Genomic DNA, 23,048 nt, shown 5'->3' with positions numbered 1-23,048 from the left:
ACTCCAACCTAAGTGTATGTAAACTTCCGACTTCAACTGTATAAACTCAGCAAAAAAAGAAACGTCCTGTCACTGTCAACTGTGTTTATTTTCAGCAAACTTAACAAGTGTAAATATTTGTATGAACATAACAAGATTCAACAACTGAGACAAACTAAACAGGTTCCACAGACATGTGACTAACATAAATTGATTGTGTCCCTGAACAAAGGGGGGGTCAAAATCAAAAGTAACAGTCAGTATCTGGTGTGGCCACCAGCTGCATTAAGTACTGCAGTGCATCTCCTCCTCATGGACTGCACCAGATTTGCAAGTTCTTGCTGTGAGATGTTACCCCACTCTTCCACCAAGGAACCTGCAAGTTCCCGGACATTTCTGTGGGGAATCGCCCTAGCTCTCACCCTCCGATCCAACAGGTCCCAGACGTGCTCAATGGGATTGAGATCCGGGCTCTTCGCTGGCCATGGCAGAACACTGACATTCCTGTCTTGCAGGAAATCACGCACAGAACGAGCAGTATGGCTGGTGGCATTGTCATGCTGGAGGGTCATGTCAGGATGAGCCTGCAGGAAGGGTACCACATGAGGGAGGAGGATGTCTTCCCTGTTACGCACAACGTTGAGATTGCCTGCAATGACAACAAGCTCAGTCCAATGATGCTGTGACACACCGCCCCAGACCATGATGGACCCTCCACCTCCAAATCGATTTCGCTCCAGAGTACAGGCCTCGGTGTAACGCTCATTCCTTTGACGATAAACGCAAATCCGACCATCACCCCTGGTGAGACAAAACCGTGACTCGTCAGTGAAGAGCACTTTTTGCCAGTCCTGTCTGGTCCAGCGACAGTGGGTTTGTGCCCATAGGCGACGTTGTTGCCGGTGATGTCTGGTGAGGACCTGCCTTTCAACAGACCTACAATCCCTCAGTCCAGCCTCTCTTAGCCTATTGCTAACAGTCTGAGCATTGATGGAGGGATTGTGCGTTCCTGGTGTAACTCGGTCAGTTGTTGTTGCCATCCAGTACCTGTCCCGCAGGTGTGATGTTCGGATGTACCAATCCTGTGCAGGTGTTGTTACACGTGGTCTGCCACTGCGAGGATGATCAGCTGTCCGTCCTGTCTCTCTGTAGCGCTGTCTTAGGCGTCTCACAGTACGAATATTGCAATTTATTGCCCTGGCCACATCTGCAGTCCTCATGCCTCCTTGCAGCATGCCTAAGGCACGTTCACGCAGATGAGCAGGGACCCTGGGCATCTTTCTTTTTGTGTTTTTCAGAGTCAGTAGAAAGGCCTCTTTAGTGTCCTAAGTTTTCATAACTGTGACCTTAATTGCCTACCGTCTGTAAGCTGTTAGTGTCTTAATGACCGTTCCACAGGTGCATGTTCATTCATTGCTTATGGTTAATTGAACAAGCATGGGAAACAGTGTTTAAATTTAAGATCTGTGAAGTTATTTGGACTTTTACGAATTATCTTTGAAAGACAGGGTCCTGAAAAAGGGACGTTTCTTTTTTTGCTGAGTTATATAAATAATATATGTATAATAGATATATATATATACAGTGAGGGAAAAAAGTATTTGATCCCCTGCTGATTTTGTACGTTTGCCCACTGACAAAGAAATGATCAGTCTATAATTTTTAATGGTAGGTTTATTTGAACAGTGAGAGACAGAATAACAACAACAAAATCCAGAAAAACGCATGTCAAAAACGTTATAAATTGATTTGCATTTTAATGAGGGAAATAAGTATTTGACCCCTCTGCAAAACATGGCTTAGTACTTGGTGGCAAAACCCTTGTTGGCAATCACAGAGGTCAGACGTGTTTGGAGGAGGAGGAATGCTGCCTATGACCCCAAGAACACCATCCCCACCGTCAAACATGGAGGTGGAAACATTATGCTTTGGGGGTGTTTTTCTGCTAAGGGGGCAGGACAACTTCACTGCATCAAAGGGACGATGGACGGGGCCATTTACCGTCAAATCTTGGGTGAGAACCTCCTTCCCTCAGCCAGGGCATTGAAAATGGGTCGTGGATGGGTATTCCAGCATGACAATGACCCAAAACACACGTTCAAGGCAACAAAGGAGTGGCTCAAGAAGAAGCACATTAAGGTCCTGGAGTGGCCTAGCCAGTCTCCAGACCTTAATCCCATAGAAAATCTGTGGACGGAGCTGAAGGTTCGAGTTGCCAAACGTCAGCCTCGAAACCTTAATGACTTGGAGAAGATCTGCAAAGAGGAGTGGGACAAAATCCCTCCTGAGATGTGTGCAAACCTGGTGGCCAACTACAAGAAACGTCTGACCTCTGTGATTGCCAACAAGGGTTTTGCCACCAAGTACTAAGCCATGTTTTGCAGAGGGGTCAAATACTTATTTCCCTCATTAAAATGCAAATCAATTTATAACATTTTTGACATGCGTTTCTCTGGATTTTTTTGTTGTTATTCTGTCTCTCACTGTTCAAATGAACCTACCATTACAATTATAGACTGATAATTTCTTTGTCAGTGGGAAAACGTACAAAATCAGCAGGGGATCAAATACTTTTTTCCCTCACTGTATCAATAATAGATGTACAATAGATGTCACTTTTATCCAAAGTGACTAAAAGTACAGTGAGAGCAAACACACTGTGAGTGTGTGATCCCTGTGGGAATAGAACCCATGACCCTGGTTGCTGCAGCGGACTGCTCTCGGAGCTACACTGAACTGACAGGTGGACAGAGCCACATAGCAGGAGCTCACCATTTACTCGCCACACTGGCTCCCTGATCTGTACAGTAAGATCCTATATCAACACCACCACCCACTTTTTACTTTACAGTCTCTGGAAAATCTAGCCAAAGTAACTGTATGACCTTAACTTAATCTGAGCGCTGACTGAAAGTTGACAGAGCTGTTGTGGTCCGTGATGATTATAATCCACTAATCGTTTTCATTGACCATTTGCACTTGGCCAGTGGTAAAGACCACCTACTTTAAACCTGCCATAGAAATAGACTAGAAAATAGAATAGATTACATTTCAATGGCCTTACCTTGGGTTTAGCCATAGAGAAGACTATATAGACTTTACCTTGGGTTTAGCCATATAGAAGACTATAGAGACTTTACCTTGGGTTTAGCCATAGAGAAGACTATAGAGACTTTACCTTGGGTTTAGCCATAGAGAAGACTATAGAGACTTTACCTTGGGTTTAGCCATAGAGAAGACTATAGAGACTTTACCTTGGGTTTAGCCATATAGAAGACTATAGAGACTTTACCTTGGGTTTAGCCATAGAGAAGACTATAGAGACTTTACCTTGGGTTTAGCCATAGAGAAGACTATAGAGACTTTACCTTGGGTTTAGCCATAGAGAAGACTATAGAGACTTTACCTTGGGTTTAGCCATATAGAAGACTATAGAGACTTTACCTTGGGTTTAGCCATAGAGAAGACTATAGAGACTTTACCTTGGGTTTAGCCATAGAGAAGACTATAGAGACTTTACCTTGGGTTTAGCCATAGAGAAGACTATAGAGACTTTACCTTGGGTTTAGCCATAGAGAAGACTATAGAGACTTTACCTTGGGTTTAGCCATAGAGAAGACTATAGAGACTTTACCTTGGGTTTAGCCATAGAGAAGACTATAGAGACTTTACCTTGGATTTAGCCATAGAGAAGACTATAGAGACTTTACCTTGGGTTTAGCCATAGAGAAGACTATAGAGACTTTACCTTGGGTTTAGCCATAGAGAAGACTATAGAGACTTTACCTTGGGTTTAGCCATAGAGAAGACCAGTTTCTCCACACGCTTCTTCCCTCCACCCTGCTCTTTGGTCTGGCTCACCACCACCATCAGGTCGTCACGGCAACCGCCAAAGGTGATCACTGATTGGTAGGAATACGTGACCAGAAGGTGCTGTAAAGGAAAGGATGATTTATTTCAGTTGTTTAAAAGACGTATGTGAATAGGAAAATGTGTATTACACTTTTCACATTACCGTGCCAACCTGAACCAAACTGTGCTGGCTCTGATCTTTTCTTTTCACTTTTGGTTTGGTTCTGTTCAGTAGTGTGAAAAGCCTTTGTTATCTCTCTTCCTTTTTAAAAATATTTGTTTTATTACTCATAAAAACAAACTTGTACATACAAACAACAGCTTACAGACAGACACAAACAACGACTATATCTCCTCTGCCCAGACCCACATGCTCACACCCCCATCCCTAGTGTCTGCATGTTCACACCTCCATCCCTAGTGTCTGCATGTTCTCACCTCCATCCCTAGTGTCTGCATGTTCACACCTCCATCCCTAGTGTCTGCATGTTCTCACCTCCATCCCTAGTGTCTGTATGTTCTCACCTCCATCCCTAGTGTCTGTATGTTCTCACCTCCATCCCTAGTGTCTGTATGTTCTCACCTCCATCCCTAGTGTCTGTATGTTCTCACCTCCATCCCTAGTGTCTGCATGTTCACACCTCCATCCCTAGTGTCTGTATGCTCACACCTCCATCCCTAGTGTCTGTATGTTCTCACCTCCATCCCTAGTGTCTGTATGTTCTCACCTCCATCCCTAGTGTCTGTATGTTCTCACCTCCATCCCTAGTGTCTGTATGTTCTCACCTCCATCCTTAGTGTCTGTATGTTCTCACCTCCATCCCTAGTGTCTGTATGTTCTCACCTCCATCCCTAGTGTCTGTATGTTCTCACCTCCATCCCTACTGTCTGTATGTTCTCACCTCCATCCCTAGTGTCTGCATGTTCACACCTCCATCCCTAGTGTCTGTATGCTCACACCTCCATCCCTAGTGTCTGTATGTTCTCACCTCCATCCCTAGTGTCTGTATGTTCTCACCTCCATCCCTAGTGCCTGTATGTTCTCACCTCCATCCCTAGTGTCTGTATGTTCACACCTCCATCCCTAGTGTCTGTATGTTCTCACCTCCATCCCTAGTGCCTGTATGTTCTCACCTCCATCCCTAGTGTCTGTATGTTCACACCTCCATCCCTAGTGTCTGTATGTTCTCACCTCCATCCCTAGTGTCTGTATGTTCTCACCTCCATCCCTAGTGTCTGTATGTTCACACCTCCATCCCTAGTGTCTGTATGTTCTCACCTCCATCCCTAGTGTCTGTATGTTCACACCTCCATCCCTAGTGTCTGCATTATTGTTTGCCACTTGGCCTTAAATTGTAACAATTCGTTTTTCTTGGTCGCCCATGCTATTTCAATAATAAATCATTAGATTTTTCTATTGTGTTAATGATGGCGGATTGATTGACTTCCAAGTTTTTAGTATACGTTTTTCCAAGATGAGTGATGAGAAGAGAATCGTCCAGCCCATTGGGTATCTCACTACACCCCTGTATGCCATGTCTTGAAATATGCAGACAGACGGATTAAAAGTAAATTTACACTGTAATATTCTGACAGCCAACTTTCTAGCTCCGCCCACAACTTCCAGACATTATAGCATTCCCAGAAAGCATGGATTATTGAGCCATTATTAGTTTTACACTTGAGACATGACTCTGCCGTTTGTGCTGTAAAATTTGTGAATTTTGTCTCTTGTATAATACATTCTACACGTCATCTCTCTTCCTGTTACAGGCCACAAGATCCTTGCTTTGGAAATTGGTTTCTTGTTATTGTTTTCTCAAGAGGCAAATTCAGCATGAAGCAATGTAGCAGCATAACATTATTTCTGATGCTTTATTTTGAATGTTGCTTATCCCCCCCCTAAGGACTAGTGAATGTATTGGGAGCATGAAAGGATGCCAAACCAGAAATGACATGGAGGAATAAGGGTAAGATAATTATAGTGCTTTAGGTCTAACTTTGTTTATATCTCAGTCAGCGTTTGGACCTCTCAGGGTAGACCCAAACCTGGGTTCAAATACTATTTAAAATCTTTCAAATACATGAAGTGTTTGTTCTAGCCTACCAGGAGTGCCAGATGGGCGGGATTTGCACTTTTTTATATTTTCTATTGGTTCCTTTAACCCAGGCAAGGTGAATCAAGTCCAGTTTATGTATTTTAAATGATTTAAAATAGTATTTGAACCCGGGTATGGGTATGAAATCAGAGGTTGGCGTTGGCCAGTTTCTGTTTCCCTGTGGGGATCTGGTGTTTCTAACGTTGTAGCAGAAAATCATTCCAGACCAGTAGTTCAACAATTCTCTGCGTCTGTGGCCTGGCCACAGCCAGACTGGTAAAGACTTGTAAAAATAAATCCCAAACCTTAAGTTTGAGTGCTCTGAATCTAATACTTTTTTAAACCTGAAAAATAAGAACAGAGAATAACAAAACAATATACATCTGGTTGGATTCTGAGAGGTTGCTGCCTTATATTCTATTCAGATTCCTAGAGCTCACATCTGATGGCGGTCCCTTGATCACTGGCCGTACTGAATCACTGAAATACGCCCTCTTCTGGACACATTTAGTACCAGTAATAATACATATTAGTAGGATTTTAGGCCTACATGCTATGGAACCTTTGAATCATCAGTTGAACTATGGTAAATGCACTAAGGAAGCAGACATTTAAACAGCTACCTAAACAGACACTTACCATGGTATAGTCAAGCACACACAGTCCATCCTCGTTGACAGCTAGCCAGACCTGGGACTGCTCTACAGACGAGGGGGGTAAAGGCTGCAGACAGAGACAGGGGAGAGGTATGGACTTTTGTAGGGACAGATAATACTAGATACAGGTACACTACCAGTCAAAAGTTTTACAACACCTACTCATTCAAGGGTTTTTCTTTATTTTTACTATTTTCTACATTGTAGAATGATAGTTAAGACATCAAAACTATGAAATAACACATATGGAATCATGTAGTAACCAAAAAAGTGTTAAACAAATCAAAATATATTTTATATTTGAGATTCTTCAAATAGCCACACATTGCCTTGATGACAGCTTTGCACACTATTGGCATTCTCTCAACCTGCTTCCTTCACTCCGCGGTCCGACTCATCCCAAACCATATCAATTTGGTTGAGGTCGGGGGATTGTGGAGGCCAGGTCATCTGATGCAGCATTCCATCACTCTCCTTCTTGGTAAAATAGCCCTTACACAGCCTGGAGGTGTGTTGGGTCATTGTCCTGTTGAAAAACAAATGATAGTCCCACTAAGCCCAAACCAGATGGGATGACGTATCGCTGCAGAATTCTGTGGTAGCCATGCTGGTTAAGTGTTCTAAATTCTAAATAAATCACAGACAGTGCAGCAGAGGTAACTCTGGGTCTTCCATTCCTGTGGTGGTTCTCATGAGAGCCAGTTTCATCATAGCGCTTGATGGTTTTTGCGACTGCACTTGAAGAAACTTTCAAAGTTCTTGAAATGTTCCATATTGACTGACCTTCATGTCTTAAAGTAATGATGGACTATCATTTCTCTTTACTTATTTGAGCTGTTCTTGCCATAATATGGAATTGGTCTTTTACCAAATAGGGCTATCTTCTGTATACCCCACCTACCTTGTCACAACACAACTGATTGGCTCAAACGCATTAAGAAGGAAAGAAATTCCACAAATTAACTTTTAAGAAGGCACACCTGTTAATTGAAATGCATTCCAGGTGACTTCCTCATGAAGCTGGTTGAGAGAATGCCAAGAGTGTGCAAAGCTGTCATCAAGGCAAAGGGTGGCTATTTGAGAGATATAGATAGATATATATATATATATATATATATATATATATATATATATATATATATATATATATATGATTTGTTTAACACTTTTTTGGATATTACATGATTCCATATGTGTTATTTCATAGTTTTGATGTCTTCACTATTATTATACAATGTAGAAAATAGTAAAAATAAAGAAAAACCCTTGAAACTTTTGACCGGTAGTGTATATCTGCATTACTAAAGGTTTCTATGGGAATGGGGTTCTTCTCTGAGTAAATACTGAAATACTAGTCCTTTCAAAAAGAGGGAAGAGGAACGCAACATCTATTTGATTATAGAGAGATGTTCCAAGTCACTGGAGACACCGAACTCAGATTCAGCAAAAGCTGGAAACATACAGTAGACATACACTCTATACTGGATTATTCTAGTAGAATACAGATTCAGGAAAGCTGTAAAGGTTTTTCAGTCTTGTTCCATCCCCACTAACCTTAGCATGGAATAGCTTGGCACCAAACAACGGCCACTTCCTAGTGACGGTCAGGTAGATTCTGACACACTCTGAGGCACTGCAGCCGCGCAGGACTGACCACTTAGTGGCCAGACGCTCCGATAGATCTCTGAGGGGAGATAGAGGATCAATTATTAATTTGTAAGTAGTTTATAACTCATTATTGAATATATAACAGTAGAGCAAATTCAGCTCCCTTTTTGTCAAGCATGTGCGTGTGTGTGTGTCCCCAGCATTACCTGAGCTGGTCAATGCTGCAGTCTTGTTTGTAGCGCTTGGGGTAGAAGCGTTCCAGGGCCTGTAGGAGGATTTGTTGGGTTTTGGGCTGAGGAGAGCTGCAGCTAGTGGAGGAGGAAGGGGCTGGACGGTCCAGATCACCATGCTCCACCTGAGGAGGGAGGAAGGGTAGGTCATTTTAAGTATTTGTTTAATTATAATTGTTTTATTTGTAGTCATTTTTAAAAACACACGTGTGCAAAAACTAAATAATAGACACAATAAGGTCAAAGATCATTGTAGTCACAAACAAACCTTAACGTACAGGTATATCATCTGCTGCTCACACAGCATAACCCACAGACATATACTGCCCCCATCAGTCCCCTCCATGCTACCTGTAGCATGATGTACTACAGTACCCATAATGCCCCTCTCCTTACCAAAACACTACCCACCTGTGCCATGAGAGCAGCCACCTCCAGAGCCAGCTCCTTGTTGACAGGGAAGTGCCCCTGGTGGACCTCGTCATTCACCTGGTAGGCCAGCAGGAGGCGCTCACGCTCCGTCTCTCCTTTAGCCTGGGCCCGGAAAGACAACCTACACAACAGACATCACACTGGTCAATGCATGATGTGTGTGTATGATGTGGTCTGCAGCTCATCTTCAGCTCTATGGATGGAGCCAACTAAAACAAGGTCAAGCCTACCTGCTCTTGTACGTCAGACGGACGATGCGTGTACCCTCGTATTTTCCAGGATGCAGTTCTTTCAGGGCTTGTTCCCACTTGGAAATGACATCACAGATCTGTTGGCAGGGGTGAGAGGTCAATCAGCAAACAGGCAGACACTGGTCCCTTGTACATTTTTCCCTAATCCCTTTTCTGATTCCACTCTACCCTCTGTTTACTGCCATACTTAGTGACAGGCACCAAAAAGTGAGGTTGTGTGTGCTGCAATGCATGGGCAGCTACAGTCATGAGTGTGTTGGTCCACACGTACTTTGACGCTGGGCTGCAGGCAGTGCTCCAGGTCATTCCCCGAGGGGTCGTCAGTGAAGAGAGCAAAACCTGACAGGTGTGGTTTCCTCATGCCCACCCTCTGGTTTAGGGTGCTCAGGAACTCTTCTACTGTGGTGGAGCCATCGAAACCTACCACCTAAAGAACAGGACGGATAGGACAGGAGGGGGATCACTGAGACATGGCATGATAGACAAGTGTGTGTGACTGTGTGTGACTCTGTCGTTGTGTGTGTGTGACTGTGTGTGACTCTGTCGTTGTGTGTGTGTGACTGTGTGTGACTCTGTCGTTGTGTGTGTGTGACTGTGTGTGACTCTGTCGTTGTGTGTGTGTGACTGTGTGTGACTCTGTCGTTGTGTGGGTGGAGGAACTATTGAATCCCACCACCTAGGAGACAGGGCTCACTGAAAAGTTATTACTAAAATGTGTGTGTGTTACCTGGTAGGTGAGAGTGTGTGTGTTACCTGGTAGGTGAGTGTGTGTGTGTGTGTGTGTGTGTGTGTGTGTGTGTGTGTGTGTGTGCGTACATGTGTGTTACCTGGTAGGTGATGTTCTTGAAGTGGACAGGGATGCTGAAGGGTAGTGAGTGGTGGTAAGGGTTCCTCAGTAGGATAGACAGGATCTCCATACGTGATGGTTTTGCCTCTCTCTCTCCGTTCTGTAGGGTACGCTCCACAGACCTCTGACAGTACACAGCATACTTCCCCACCTCACTCCTACACAGAGAGATAGAGAGAGAGAGACAGCGTGTGTGTGAGAGAGAGAGAGAGAGAGAGAGAGAGAGAGAGAGAGAGAGAGAGAGAGAGAGAGAGCGTGTGAGAGAGAGAGACAGCGTGTGAGAGAGAGAGAGAGAGACAGCGTGTGAGAGAGAAAGACAGCGTGTGAGAGAGAGACAGCGTGTGAGAGAGAGAGAGACAGCGTGTGAGAGAGAGAGAGAGAGAGAGCGAGAGAGCGAGAGAGATGCAGAGAGAGCGTGTGAGAGTATGTATGTGTGTGTGTACCTGGGGTCTGCATGACGCTGCAGATACTGTCTGAGGTACCACAGGAAGTGTTGCTGAGGCAGAAACAGAGCCACACACACAGCCAACAGCTGCCAGCACTGAGGAGAGGACAGACAGATAGACAGACAGACAGACCGACAGATCACTACAACGTAAACAATACCTGAGAAAAAAAACAGAAACTATGACAGGTAACACAAAATAACTAGATACAAAGTGATAAGTGGGAGGAATATTGGATAGATGAAACCAATAATGTTGATCCTCCCTCTTGCCTTCTGAAAGGCCAGGTGTTATTGTAGCCATATTACTCATACCCATCGAATCCTCTCAGATTTCCACAAGTGACTAGGGGCTAGGGGCTAGGGGGTCATTTGAGCTTCAGGGACAGGCTTATACCGACATGAGTGAGGGAGTCGTGTGGTGTGTGTAACGTACTTCAGTGAGGGAGGAGTGGTGGTGTGTAATGTACCTGAGTGAGGGAGGAGTTGTGTGGTGTGCGGCGGTTGGTCTGTTTAATCAACTGACAGTACATCTCGTTCTGGAGCTCTGGGTGCGTCAGACACACCTGCAATGCATTCTGGGCCAGGGACATGTGGTAGTCGATGGAGGGAGACTCCACCAGCACGTTGATGAACAGCTGACAGGACTGAAGGAAGGAAGGATGAAAGAGGGATGAAGAAGGTTTTACCTGATCGTGATACATGTTGAGAAACAATAGAAGCAGCGTGTTCGTGGGGATCAGTTTAAGCAAGGGGCATATCACTAGTCTTGATCACATAATCACTAGTCTTGATCACATAATCACTAGTCTTGATCACATAATCACTAGTCTTGATCACATAATCACTAGTCTTGATCACATAATCACAACAACCATAAGACATAATAAAAGATAAGAATATGAACATAAAGTAAATGATGTTCGTATTGTAGACCACCCCTCAAGCAGAGCTACAGTAATGAAAACCCGGATCTGGCCGTTCTGTCGCCCTAGGCGAGACAAAAAAACATATATCATCTCCGCCCTCCTCATATAACCCCGCAAAACTAGAATAGTCCCAGTAAGCAAAATGACGTTGAAAATACATATTTTACAGACATTGAAAAATACCTATTTTCCGGAAGTTGAAATGAGGATCATCTTCGGTTCTGAATGAAAGTCGAAAAATACATAATTTATAGACGTCTATGTTTGAACCAAATCAAGGCCGGTCCAGACCGAACCAAATCTTAACCAAAAATAGACGTCTATGTTTGGTTCAGATTTGGTCCAGACTGGACCAAAAATCTACATCTGTGGACGTGGAAATCAAGGCCGGTCCGGACTGCAACAAAAAAAGATGGCCGGTCCGGACAGGACCAAAAAAGATGTCCAAATGACGTCGGCGTCGGTCTGTACTTACTGGGGTGTAGCCTACAGTGTCGGCCGCAGTGGAATGTTACGTGGAATGCCTATTGTTTGTTAAACAGGCAGTTGCATTGGCTTTATTAGTCGTGAATGATTCCTGTGACTAATCAATTTGGCTTTTTAACTTCTGAATATCAGCTAGCCAACATTATCAGGAGTTATCCTGAGCCTATTTGCAATGAGAATCAATGTGTTTACACAACGGGAAATAAAGGTATTTTCTTTTTCGCTATGATCAGCTTGTCAAAAATGGACGGATACAAACACCACTGATCATGACATCCTGCCTTTGGGGTGAAACTCCTGGACAGCAGTTGTGAGTAGCCTGATTGTCCATTCCATACGGTCCATTTTACTTTGACCTGTCCTGTTTTTAGGATATGGTGTTTGTTAACATGTCAGCAATTTTTTTTCTTTGATTGGTCGCCATTTAGGTTACTATATTTGGTCGGAGAAACCTGCATAATGTAAAAAGTGTCTGTCTCATTACATTGTCATACATTTTATCTCCAGCCTGTAGGCTACAGAAAAGGCCACATACTCTTTCTACCATATCCTATACCTATATGATTTATGTTAGATGATTTTTTGACAGAACGTTGGTGGAGGGCCGCAGTGATGCGTCTCTCCAACACCACCCTGGAGAGGCGGGCTGGGAATGGACAAGATACATATTTTGGGTCCCTGCCTTTGACAAAGTAGGCACTGCTTACCAAAGGGCGCCATTGGCGCTCACCTAAAAAGCCCATATGCCACTGGTTGAGAGAAATTGTCATTGTTTTTGGGCAGAATTATGTGAGTTGTTTTATGTTGTTGGAGGTGCGTCTTGGTCAGTTTAGCTCAGAAAATGCTGCCCTCCTCAATCTGCTGCCATAGGCAGCCGCCTAATCCTGCCTAATGGGCGGCCCGGCCCTGCATGCAGCATCATGAATGTGTTTCCTACTTGGAAACACATTCCAAGTTTGACAGGTTCATCCAAGTCAGGATGAAGCTGTCAAACTAGTCTGTCATTGTTCAAGGAGAATAGGAAAATGTTACTAGGATCAAGGCTCTGTATGAATACTGTGTAAACAGTTTCATGACATCTTTCACTAACACAGCCATGTCAGATCAGGGACTATAAGAAGGGTAGGACGGACGGGAAGGGTGCATGTTCAAAGTCTTTGAACAGGAACAGAGACTTTAAAGGGTTGTGAGTGAACTCTATTCATTTATATACTGTATGTAGCACCAATCAGACAAAAGCAACCCAAAATATGGGGAAGAGGAAGAGCTCACTGAAGCATAGAGAGAAGGGGAGGGGTGAGGCGGACTGGGAGGCCGAGTTGAAAAGAGAGGAACAGGATATATCAAGGTCAAGGTCCATCCTCCTCCAGATCCACTTCATTACTTCCCATCCCTTTCCCTTTCCTTGTCCCACTCCCTGTCCCACTCCTATTCTCACTCTCACTCTCACTCCCTGTCTCACTCTCACTCCCTGTCCCACTCCCACTGTGCTGTTTGTCTGTCCCACTACCTCCTCCCACTATTATATCCACAGAAACTGTCTCTGACCTCCCAACAAGGACAAGGACTAGAGGAACGCTTAGCTTCAATCACAGGAGATAATCATTATCTCTCTTCCACACTTCTAATGAGCCGGGGACCCCTACACAGAGGCTTTGATCTGTGAGTGGCGGTAGGGTAGAGGGGCATGGAGTGCATCCAAGAGGGCCCCTACACCGAGGCTTTGATCTGTGTGGCAGTAGGGTAGAGGCGCATGGAGCGCATCCAAGAGGAGAGGAGGGGATGATGGACAGAAAGGGGATGCCCCTAACAGACAGACAGTGAGGCTGGGGGCCTCAGATCAGCAGACAGGAGAAGAGAAAAAGAGAAGGATTTGTAGAAACACAAAGGAAGAGTAAGTAATAAAGGGACCGACCTTGAAGAGTTTGAGGGCTTCAGTCTGCAGAGCTTCAGATGGTAGAGTGGTGAGAGGGGAGCGCAGGCCCTCTTTACAGAAACATAGAGCCTCACTCCTCCACAACGCAGAGTCTGAGAGAACACACACCCACACAGATTTACCAGGAACAGCCTTACTAGAGCCCAGTCATAAACACCATCTACAGATTGCAGACTGCATCAAGAGATTTCAGTAGTCTGTCCTGGTTGAAAATAACATGAAAGAGCTACTGACTGAATCTGGAACCTTGTGTGATACAGTATAGCACGTGTTAGACCAGTCTGGCAACCACTGGTCTATCTTCAAGGCAGTCCTTGTCGCCCTGTGAGACATTAACCTTCTCATGTACCGTACTTGTCTTTGTGTTGACAGACAGACAGACTGAGTTGATTGATTGATTAGATGAATATAGATGTCTTACCTGGATCTCCCTCTACGTCTAGGAGGTTCCCGACCAGCTGCTCGTACTCTGTGCCCACCTTGAAGCTGGCACTGCTGCCTGCCGCGACTGTCAGGTGGTACAGCCAGGTGTCCTGGACAGGAAGGATGGAGGGAGGGGAAAATGGAAACAGGTAAGTGGGTTGTAACTTACAATTAAGGGAAATATGGAGATAGATAAGTGCCAATATTTGAGCATTTATTTTCCTGTTTACGAATCATACTGCACATTAAATATGTGCACATTTTGTGAGTTGTATTGTACTCATTTACATAATATTGCCAATTATCAATCTTCATAGGAAAAGGTCCGAAGTAAGGTTTACTCATACCCCATTGTAGTGAAATGTGTCATTGAACAGAGCTGAGATGTAACCTTTCATTCTTTATACATTAAAAATACTGGTTTTAGAATTGGTTGTGGGGTGTTTGGGTAGTGTATTTTTAGAGTGCTGTACATTCTCTTGCTTGGTGCTGATGAGCAGGTAGGTGAGGGGGTTTATGGGTGGTGTAGTTTAGGGGTGAAGTACCTTCTCTTGCTTGGTGCCTATGAGCAGGTAGGTGGGGCTCTGCTCTCTGGGGTGGACCACTAGGGTACAGTGAGATGACAAGAAGCCACGCCCACCGGCTTCGTAGTCCTCGTCCGAGTCACATGACCTGTCCACCTCCTTCACCACCGCCTCACGCATCCGCAGCTGGCCTAGGGGGAGCTGAGACGTGACACACACACACAGAATGATATTCAGTTATACTACAGATACAGACTGTCAACAGTAATGAGGGTGACATAATGAGTGTAAATTTAGGAGGAGAAAATAAGGAATTTGAACCTTGTCATCCTGGTTTCTGTAATAATAGAACACCTTGCCGACCAGAGAGCACCACACCAGCTTAGAGTGGCCATGCTTCACCTGAGAGAGAGGGAGACAGACAGACAGACAGACAGACAGACAGACAGACAGACAGACAGACAGACAGACAGACAGACAGACAGACAGACAGACAGACAGACAGACAGACAGACAGACAGACAGACAGACAGACAGACAGACAGACAGACAGACAGACAGACAGACAGACAGACAGACAGACAGACAGACAGACAGACAGACAGACAGACAGACAGACAGACAGACAGACAGACAGACAGACAGACAGACAGACAGACAGACAGACAGACAGACAGACAGACAGACAGACAGACAGACAGACAGACAGACAGACAGACAGACAGACAGACAGACAGACAGACAGACAGACAGACAGACAGACAGACAGACAGACAGACAGACAGACAGACAGACAGACAGAGAGAAAGAAAGAAAGAGTGAGAGAGAGTGAGAGAGAGAGAGAGAGAGAGAATAGTCAATGTGAGGTTTATAGACTCAATACCACTGACTGTATAGCATATTTCTCATTTGAACAATAGGCGGCAGTAGAGAGCGGGTGTGTGGACTACTGGCTACATCTCATGACTCATAATCCTAGCTGTACATCTCTTCATCAGGGTCCAAGGTCAAATATGCAGAGAGAGAGGTAGTGAACCAACAGTACATCACTACAGAGCTCTGAGGTGCATAACGTCATAGTGTAGAGATCAAAGCCTCTTTACAGGAAGAGAGGGTTCATCTGTCAGTCAGCCGTCACACACACCCCTGTGATCTTAGAGGGTCTCCTAGCCCCAGTCTCAACCATACTGACAGATACACCTCTGTAGAGGAGGGGGGGTATCACTCAAACATCATCATCCCCTGATCAGTAAGGGGTCCTAACTCTAGCCGTGTCACAACGTGAATTAGCTGTCCAGGAATCTGCCTGAAGTGAAAGCCTTCCGTCAATCTGTGACAGTCTCTTTTTGTTACAGTGGGAAGAATGGCTAGTTTAAACTTTACGGTGTCCTAATAAGAAACATATTTTTGATATAATAGATCTCTATATTGGGTGAGAATAGCTGTATTTTTGATATAATAGATCTCTATATTGGGTGAGAATAGCTGTATTTTTGATATAATAGATCTCTATATTGGGAGAGAATAGCTGTATTTTTGATATAATAGATCTCTATATTGGGTGAGAATAGCTGTATTTTTGATATAATAGATCTCTATATTGGGTGAGAATAGCTGTATTTTTGATATAATAGATCTCTATATTGGGAGACAATAGCTGTATTTTTGATATAATAGATCTCTTTATTGGGTGAGAATAGCTGTATTTTTGTATTTCCTTTGTAATAAGAGTTGTCCTTCCATTAAAAAGGCAAGTTAAAAGCTTCCATTAAAACTGTGTGTTTTGAGAGGATCGGCCTGAGCGAGATCATGTCCAGAATCACTGATCTACAAATCACCTTGCTTACATCCCAATGAACCACTCATTATGTGATCAAGATAAGCACTTCTATACCTCGTCTTGCTCAGGCCAATCCCCCTAAACATGTTGTCTGTTTCTCATCTCCATAACCCTCATCTCTTAGGCCCCCAGCCCAGTGACCCCTGACCTTAGTGAGCCAGCCCCTCACGGTGGGTTTGACGGCAGTGGTCTCCATGGCGACGGGGCTGCTGGCCTGGACCTTGAGGATGTTCTGTAGAACTCTGATCCACTCCTCCAAGATGTTGGGAGAGTCAGCCGTCAGGAAGAATGTCTTCTTCTCTGTTATCAACTGATTAGAGCAGGAGAAGATTAGAGCAGGAGAAGATTAGAGCAGGAGAAGATTAGAGCAGGAGAAGATTAAAACAGGAGAAGATTAAAACAGAAGATTAGAGCAGGAGAAAATTAAAACAGGAGAAGATTAGAGCAGGAGAAGATTAGAGCAGGAGAAGATTAGAGCAGGAGAAGATTAGAGCAGGAGAAGAATAGAACAGGATAAGACTAGAACAGGATAAGACTAGAACAGGAGAAGATTATAGGCTGCAACGTTCTTTTTTACCCAGTTTGGTGCTAGGGGTGGGAGGGCAGGATGTGTGTGCGTGCGCGTGTGTGTGCGCGTGTGCATACCGATAATCCCTGAACCTACAACCAAATGTTGCGTGCTCTAGCGAACTAGCTAAGTCAATTTACTTCTGGGGGTGAAAGTGGCTGAACTAGCAGTAACAGTAGATTAAGCCCCTCTTCACCAGTGGAGGCTGCTGAGCCAAGAACGGCTCATAATAATGGCCGGATGGAGTCAATGGAATGGTATCAAACACATGGAAACCACGTGTTTGATGTGTTTGATACCATTCCATTGACTCCATTCCAGCCATTATTATGAGCCGTCCTCCCCTCAGCAGCCTCCACTGCACTTCACTGTCACTCACCTGGAAGGTCTGTGCTCCTTCTCCACGGGCGATCCGACAGGAAGAGTTCAGCTCCATCTGACCCTGAGGCTTCCGTATCACATCGCTCTGAAAGACCAGGACAAAGACCATAGGAGTTGGCAATACAGAATAAACCATGGCTCTCCAACCCTGTTCCTGGAGAGCTACCATCCTGTAAGTTTTCGATCCAACCCCAGTTGTAACTAAACGGATTCAGCCATAGACTTAGATATAGACATTGCATTATTGTATCGGTCCCATTATGATGTCTGTGAGAGCATGGGTAGCGTCAGAGGCCATCTCCATTTTGAAGTAGTCAAGTTTCTTCTTCTACTACTTCTATGAGTTGGCAAACAAACTGAAAGTGTGCACACTGCCACCTAGTGTGTGTTGTTTGAACATGTATAAAGCCAAGGTTGCCGATTTACTGCCACCTGCAGTTCTGGAATAATTCTGTCAGAGAAGAAGATAGTAATCAAGCAGATAGTGATGACGCGTGGAGACTCACTGGAGACTTGTAGTAGAAGATCTCTCCATTCCTCAGGATGAACCAGCGTCTCTTCCAGGCTTTAACCTGACTGCCCATCTTCAGCAGGTAGCCTGACTTCTCCAGCATCTCCTGTATATGGGGACACACACAGCACATGACTCACTTACCATTTTCACAGTGTCGTGCCAACCTGAACCATACTTTGCTGGCTTGGATAGTTTCTTTTCACATTGTCCTTTACAGCTGCTCAGTACACCTGGTTTGGCTTGGCTCTGTTCGGCTCAGTAGTGTGAATACTCCTAGTGAATCAACAGTGAAGTAGAAGGGGTCCTTGTATCTTATATTCTAATGTGGCTAGTGCATGGTACCGTACTGCACTATATCGTACTGTAAATGGTCACTCACAGGCTCTCGCAGGCTCTCACAGGAGTATGAGGATGTTCTCTGGACTTTGTGTTCTGGCTCAGAGTAGTCAGAGTCCAGGGAGTAGGCATCAGGAGGGATGGCATAGTCACTTTCAGAGCTGATGGAAGACATGGACACACCTGGAGGGATCAAAGGTCAGAAGTCAAAACAGGAACAGGTCATTCAGGTGATTCACAGCTGATGGTCTTATTTGCACGTACCTTGTGTTATATTTTATGTTGTACTTTTTAAAGTGTGCAAAAAAAGTGAATTAAAGTAAAGTAAACCCTCTCACCCCTCTTGACGGCGCGGGGGCTCCCGGGGGTGCTGCCCTTCCTGTCTGGGCCCAGGGTGGAGGTCCTGAGGCTGGCCAGAGAGCCACTGTCATCCTCCGAACCAGAGTCATCATCATGCAGGGGCACACTGCTGATCTGAGTGGCTTTCTGCAGACAGACAGGAGATAGATATTCCTTGGCACATACCACAGTCCATAGGGAGTTGATATGTTATTGTCAGTTTGTCACAGTTCGAGCTGCTATAGAGTAGGGTACTTACCCCTTTCAGGGTGGTATACACTGGCACAGTGATGTTCCTGTAAATCAGGTGAGTAAATGGTCCTGCAGCGGGGTACTGTGGTAAACTGGATCCTGCAGAAATCATGTGATGTAGAGAGAATGATAATTATAGACTGGGTAGTTCGAGCCCTGAATGCTGATTGGCTGACAGCCATGGTATATAAGACACATATACCACACACCCCCCTGGCCTTATTGCTTAATTATAGCCTGTCTTACTGTGTGTGCGTCCTATCCTTTCATCACAGCTGATTACAAAGCAGGGTTCTGATCTTACACATCTATTTAAAGAGCTCCTTAAAGCTTCCTAGATCACACCTGCACAGGTGTTACTTAGCCTCCTCAGGTAGGAGGATGTGACATCAAAAGGAGCATTGACAGACCCCATAATGTATCCCCCACAGACACAGAGGGAGAATCCCAATTGCATTTCCTTGATTTCTCGTGAGGAAACATCAGCAGGGTAGGTAACTCACCTGGACCAGGACCTCTGGCTCCTGCGGTCACCTCTGATACTGTCATCCCTGACTTGGCCACCGCATAGATACGGCTCTCCTGTAGAGCACATATATAATTGTGTAAGCATGAGTGTATGTGTGTGTGTTTTGTCACATTACTTTGACTGCTCACAATAACTCGACAGGAACACACACACATATGAGACTATGGCAAAGAACACTCCACCACCAGCACTCACTCACTCACCCAGGAGGGGAAGCGGTGCAGAGGAGGGGTGGGGGGTTTCAGGACCTCCCGATCCAGCAGTTCCAGATCCTCAGCCAACCCAACAAACGACACACCTTCCTGGGGAGGACCATCTGCCCCGGCCTCCTCTACCACCCCCTCCATACCGTCAGGCAGCCCGTCATCTATATCTGTCTCCACCAGGACATGACTGCAAGTGGAGGGAGACGCAGGGCCCTGCAGGAAGTGACTGCAGGTGGAGGGAGACACAGGGCCCTGCAGGAAGTGACTGCAGGTGGAGGGAGACGCAGGGCCCTGCAGGAAGTGACTGCAGGTGGAGGGAGACGCAGGGCCCTGCAGGAAGTGACTGCAGGTGGAGGGAGACGCAGGGCCCTGCAGGAAGTGACTGCAGGTGGAGGGAGACGCAGGGCCCTGCAGGGTGCAAAGATGAAAATAAAATAAATTGTTACTTCAATTGCAACTACATCAAGTGAGCGCAGCCGGGTACCCTTTTATCGTTGTTACGTGACTGACTGTTGACTTTAAGCACCCAATCACTGTTTTTACACAACAAGATAACGTTGAGCATGCTCCCCCCTTTACCTGGGTGCTGGAGGCAGTCATGATGTCTCTGGGGACATTGAGGTGGTGCAGCCAGTCCAGACCTCCAGGCTGGGGCTGACTGTAGTGTTTCTTCACCAGCTGGATGCTGTCTCGGGGGGTCAGAGGCGTCCGCACCTGTTAGTTCACAAACAAAGATAGATTACATGATTGATTTATATTTGATTGATTGATTGATTGATTGATTGACTGATTGATGTGGTTCAAGTTCAACTAAGTTTACTGACTGATAACATCACGCTCCAGAGCGGCCATCACACATAGGTACAGTCAAACAGTAACAAGAATCGTATATATATATATATATATATATATAAACACTACCAGTCAAAAGTTTGGACACACCTACTCATTCAAGGGTTTTCCTTTATTTTTACTATTTTCTACATTGTAGATATTTTTATATATATATATATATATAACTATACCTGTATATACAAAAGTATGTGGACACCCCTTCAAATTTGTGGATTCGGCTATTTCAGCCACACCCATTGCTGACATGTCTATAAAATCGAGCACACAGCCATTGCAATCTCCATAGACAAACGTTGGCAGTAGATGGCCTTACTGAAGAGCTCAGTGAATTTCAATGTGGCACCGTCATAGGATGCCACCTTTCCAACAAGTAAGTTCGTCAAATTTCTGCCCTGCTAGAGCTGCCCCGGTCAACTGTAAGTGTTGTTATTGTGAAGTGGAAACGTCTAGGAGCAACAACGGCTCAGCCACAAAGTGGTAAGCCACACAAGCTCACAGAACGGGACCGCCGAGTGCTGAAGTGCGTAGTGCGTAAAAACCGTCTGTCCTCGCTTGCAACACTCACTACCGAGTTCCAAACTGCCTCTGGAAGCAACGTCACCACAATAACTGTTTAGTCGGGAGCTTCATGAAAAGGGTTTCCATGGCAGAGCAGCTGCACACAAGCCTAAGATCACCATGCGCAATGCCAAGCGTCGGCTGGAGTGGTGTAAAGCTCGCCGCCATTGGACTCTGGAGCAGTGGAAACGCGTTCTCTGGAGGGATGAATCACGCTTCACCCTCTGGCAGTCCGACAGACTAATCTGGGTTTGGCGGATGCCAGGAGAACGCTACATGCCCCAATGCATATTGCCAACTGTAAAGTTTGGTGGCGGAGGAATAATGGTCTGGGGCTGTTTTTCATGGTTCGGGCTAGGCCTCTTAGTTCCAGTGAAGGGAAATCTTAACGCTACAGCATATAATGACATTCTAGACAAATCTGTGCTTCCAACTTTGTGGCAAATGTTTGTGGAAGGCACTTTCCTGTTTCAGCATGACAATGCCCCTGTGCACAAAGCGAGGTCCATACAGAAATGGTTTGTTGAGATCGGTGTGGAAGAACTTGACTGGCCTGCACAGAGCCCTGACCTCAACCCCATCTAACACCTTTGGGATGAATTGGAACGCCGACTGCGAGCCAGGCCTAATCGCCCAACATCAGTGCCCAACCTCACTAATGCTCTTGTGGCTGAATGGAAGCAGGTCCCCGCAGCAATGTTCTAACATTTAGTGGAAAGCCTTCCCAGAAGAGCGGAGGCTGTTATAGCAGCAAAGAGGGGACCAACTCCATATTAATGCCCATGATTTTGGAATGAGATGTTTGAGGAGCAGGTGTCCACATACTTTTGGTCATGTGGTGTATATATACAGTACCAGTGAAAAGTTTGGACACACCTTCTCATTCCAGGGTTTTTCTTTATTTTTACTATTTTCTACATTGTAGAATAATAGTGAAGACATCAAAACGATGAAATAACACATACGGAATCATGTAGTAACCAAAAAAGTGTTAAACAAATTAAAATATATTTTATATTTGAGATTCTTCAAAGTAACCACCCTTTGCCTTGATGACAGCTTTGCACACTCTTGGCATTCTCTCAACCAGCTTCAGGAGGTAGTCACCTGGAATGCATTTCAATTAACAGGTGTGCCTTGTTAAAAGTTAATTTGTGGAATTTCTTTCCTTCTTAATGCGTTTGAGACAATCAATTGCGTTGTGACAAGGTAGGGGTGGTATGCAGAAGATAGCCCTATTTGGTAAAAGACCAAGTCCATATTATGGCAAGAACAGCGCAAATAAGTAAAGAGAAACGACAGTCCATCATTACTTTAAGACATGAAGGTCAGTCAATACGGAACATTTCAAGAACTTTGAAAGTTTCTTCAAGTGCAGTCGCAAAAACCATCAGGCGCTATGATGAAACTGGCTCTCATGAGGACTGCCACAGGAAAGGAAGACCCAGAGTTACTTCTGCTGCAGAGGATAAGTTCATTAGAGTTAACTGCACCTCAGAATGCAGCCCAAATAAATGCTTCACAGAGTTCAAGTAACAGACACATCTCAACATCAACTGTTCAGAGGAGACTGTGTGAATCAGGCCTTCATGGTCGAATTGCTGCCAAGAAACCACTGCTAAAGGACACCAATAATAAGAATGAGACTTGCTTGGGCCAATAAACACGAGCAATGGACATTAGACCGGTGGAAATCTGTCCTTTGGTCTGATGAGTCCAAATGTGAGATTTTTGGTTCCAACCGCTGTGTCTTTGTGAGACGCAGAGTAGGTGAACGGATGATCTCCGCATGTGTAGTTCCCACCGTAAAGCATGGAGGAGGAGGTGTTATGGTGTGGGGGTGATTGCTGGTGACACTGTCTGTGATTTATTTAGAATTCAAGGTACACTTAACCAGCATGGCTACCACAGCATTCTGCAGCGATACGCCATCCCATCTGGTTTGCGCTTAGTGGGACTATCATTTGTTTTTC

The 23,048-nt window shown here is 44.9% G+C and overlaps 1 protein-coding gene across 1 annotated transcript in view; it reads right to left on the bottom strand.

The window, feature by feature from the left end:
• The window catches only part of LOC311102926 (pleckstrin homology domain-containing family H member 1-like), a 43,701-nt gene that overhangs the window by 5,714 nt on the left and 14,939 nt on the right, over positions 1–23,048 (bottom strand). Inside the window, exons 8-30 of the mRNA XM_084144416.1 lie at positions 20,242–20,376; positions 19,660–20,070; positions 19,431–19,509; positions 18,935–19,026; positions 18,675–18,822; positions 18,380–18,519; positions 17,993–18,103; positions 17,485–17,571; positions 16,686–16,847; positions 15,019–15,099; positions 14,719–14,898; positions 14,172–14,283; positions 13,730–13,842; positions 10,870–11,046; positions 10,398–10,495; positions 9,935–10,112; positions 9,379–9,534; positions 9,087–9,184; positions 8,836–8,977; positions 8,401–8,549; positions 8,141–8,270; positions 6,570–6,653; positions 3,766–3,912 (exon numbers count right to left, since the gene is read on the bottom strand). Coding sequence (XP_084000542.1) covers positions 3,766–3,912; positions 6,570–6,653; positions 8,141–8,270; positions 8,401–8,549; positions 8,836–8,977; positions 9,087–9,184; positions 9,379–9,534; positions 9,935–10,112; positions 10,398–10,495; positions 10,870–11,046; positions 13,730–13,842; positions 14,172–14,283; positions 14,719–14,898; positions 15,019–15,099; positions 16,686–16,847; positions 17,485–17,571; positions 17,993–18,103; positions 18,380–18,519; positions 18,675–18,822; positions 18,935–19,026; positions 19,431–19,509; positions 19,660–20,070; positions 20,242–20,376 — 3,210 coding nt within the window. The remainder of the gene's footprint in view (positions 1–3,765; positions 3,913–6,569; positions 6,654–8,140; positions 8,271–8,400; positions 8,550–8,835; positions 8,978–9,086; positions 9,185–9,378; positions 9,535–9,934; positions 10,113–10,397; positions 10,496–10,869; positions 11,047–13,729; positions 13,843–14,171; positions 14,284–14,718; positions 14,899–15,018; positions 15,100–16,685; positions 16,848–17,484; positions 17,572–17,992; positions 18,104–18,379; positions 18,520–18,674; positions 18,823–18,934; positions 19,027–19,430; positions 19,510–19,659; positions 20,071–20,241; positions 20,377–23,048) is intronic.

Source organism: Coregonus lavaretus (assembly GCF_964263955.1).
Source record: "Coregonus lavaretus genome assembly, chromosome: 27".
Taxonomy (NCBI): domain Eukaryota; kingdom Metazoa; phylum Chordata; class Actinopteri; order Salmoniformes; family Salmonidae; genus Coregonus; species Coregonus lavaretus.
Note: the sequence above shows the minus strand (reverse complement) of the source record. Positions and strands in the feature narration are given on the sequence as shown.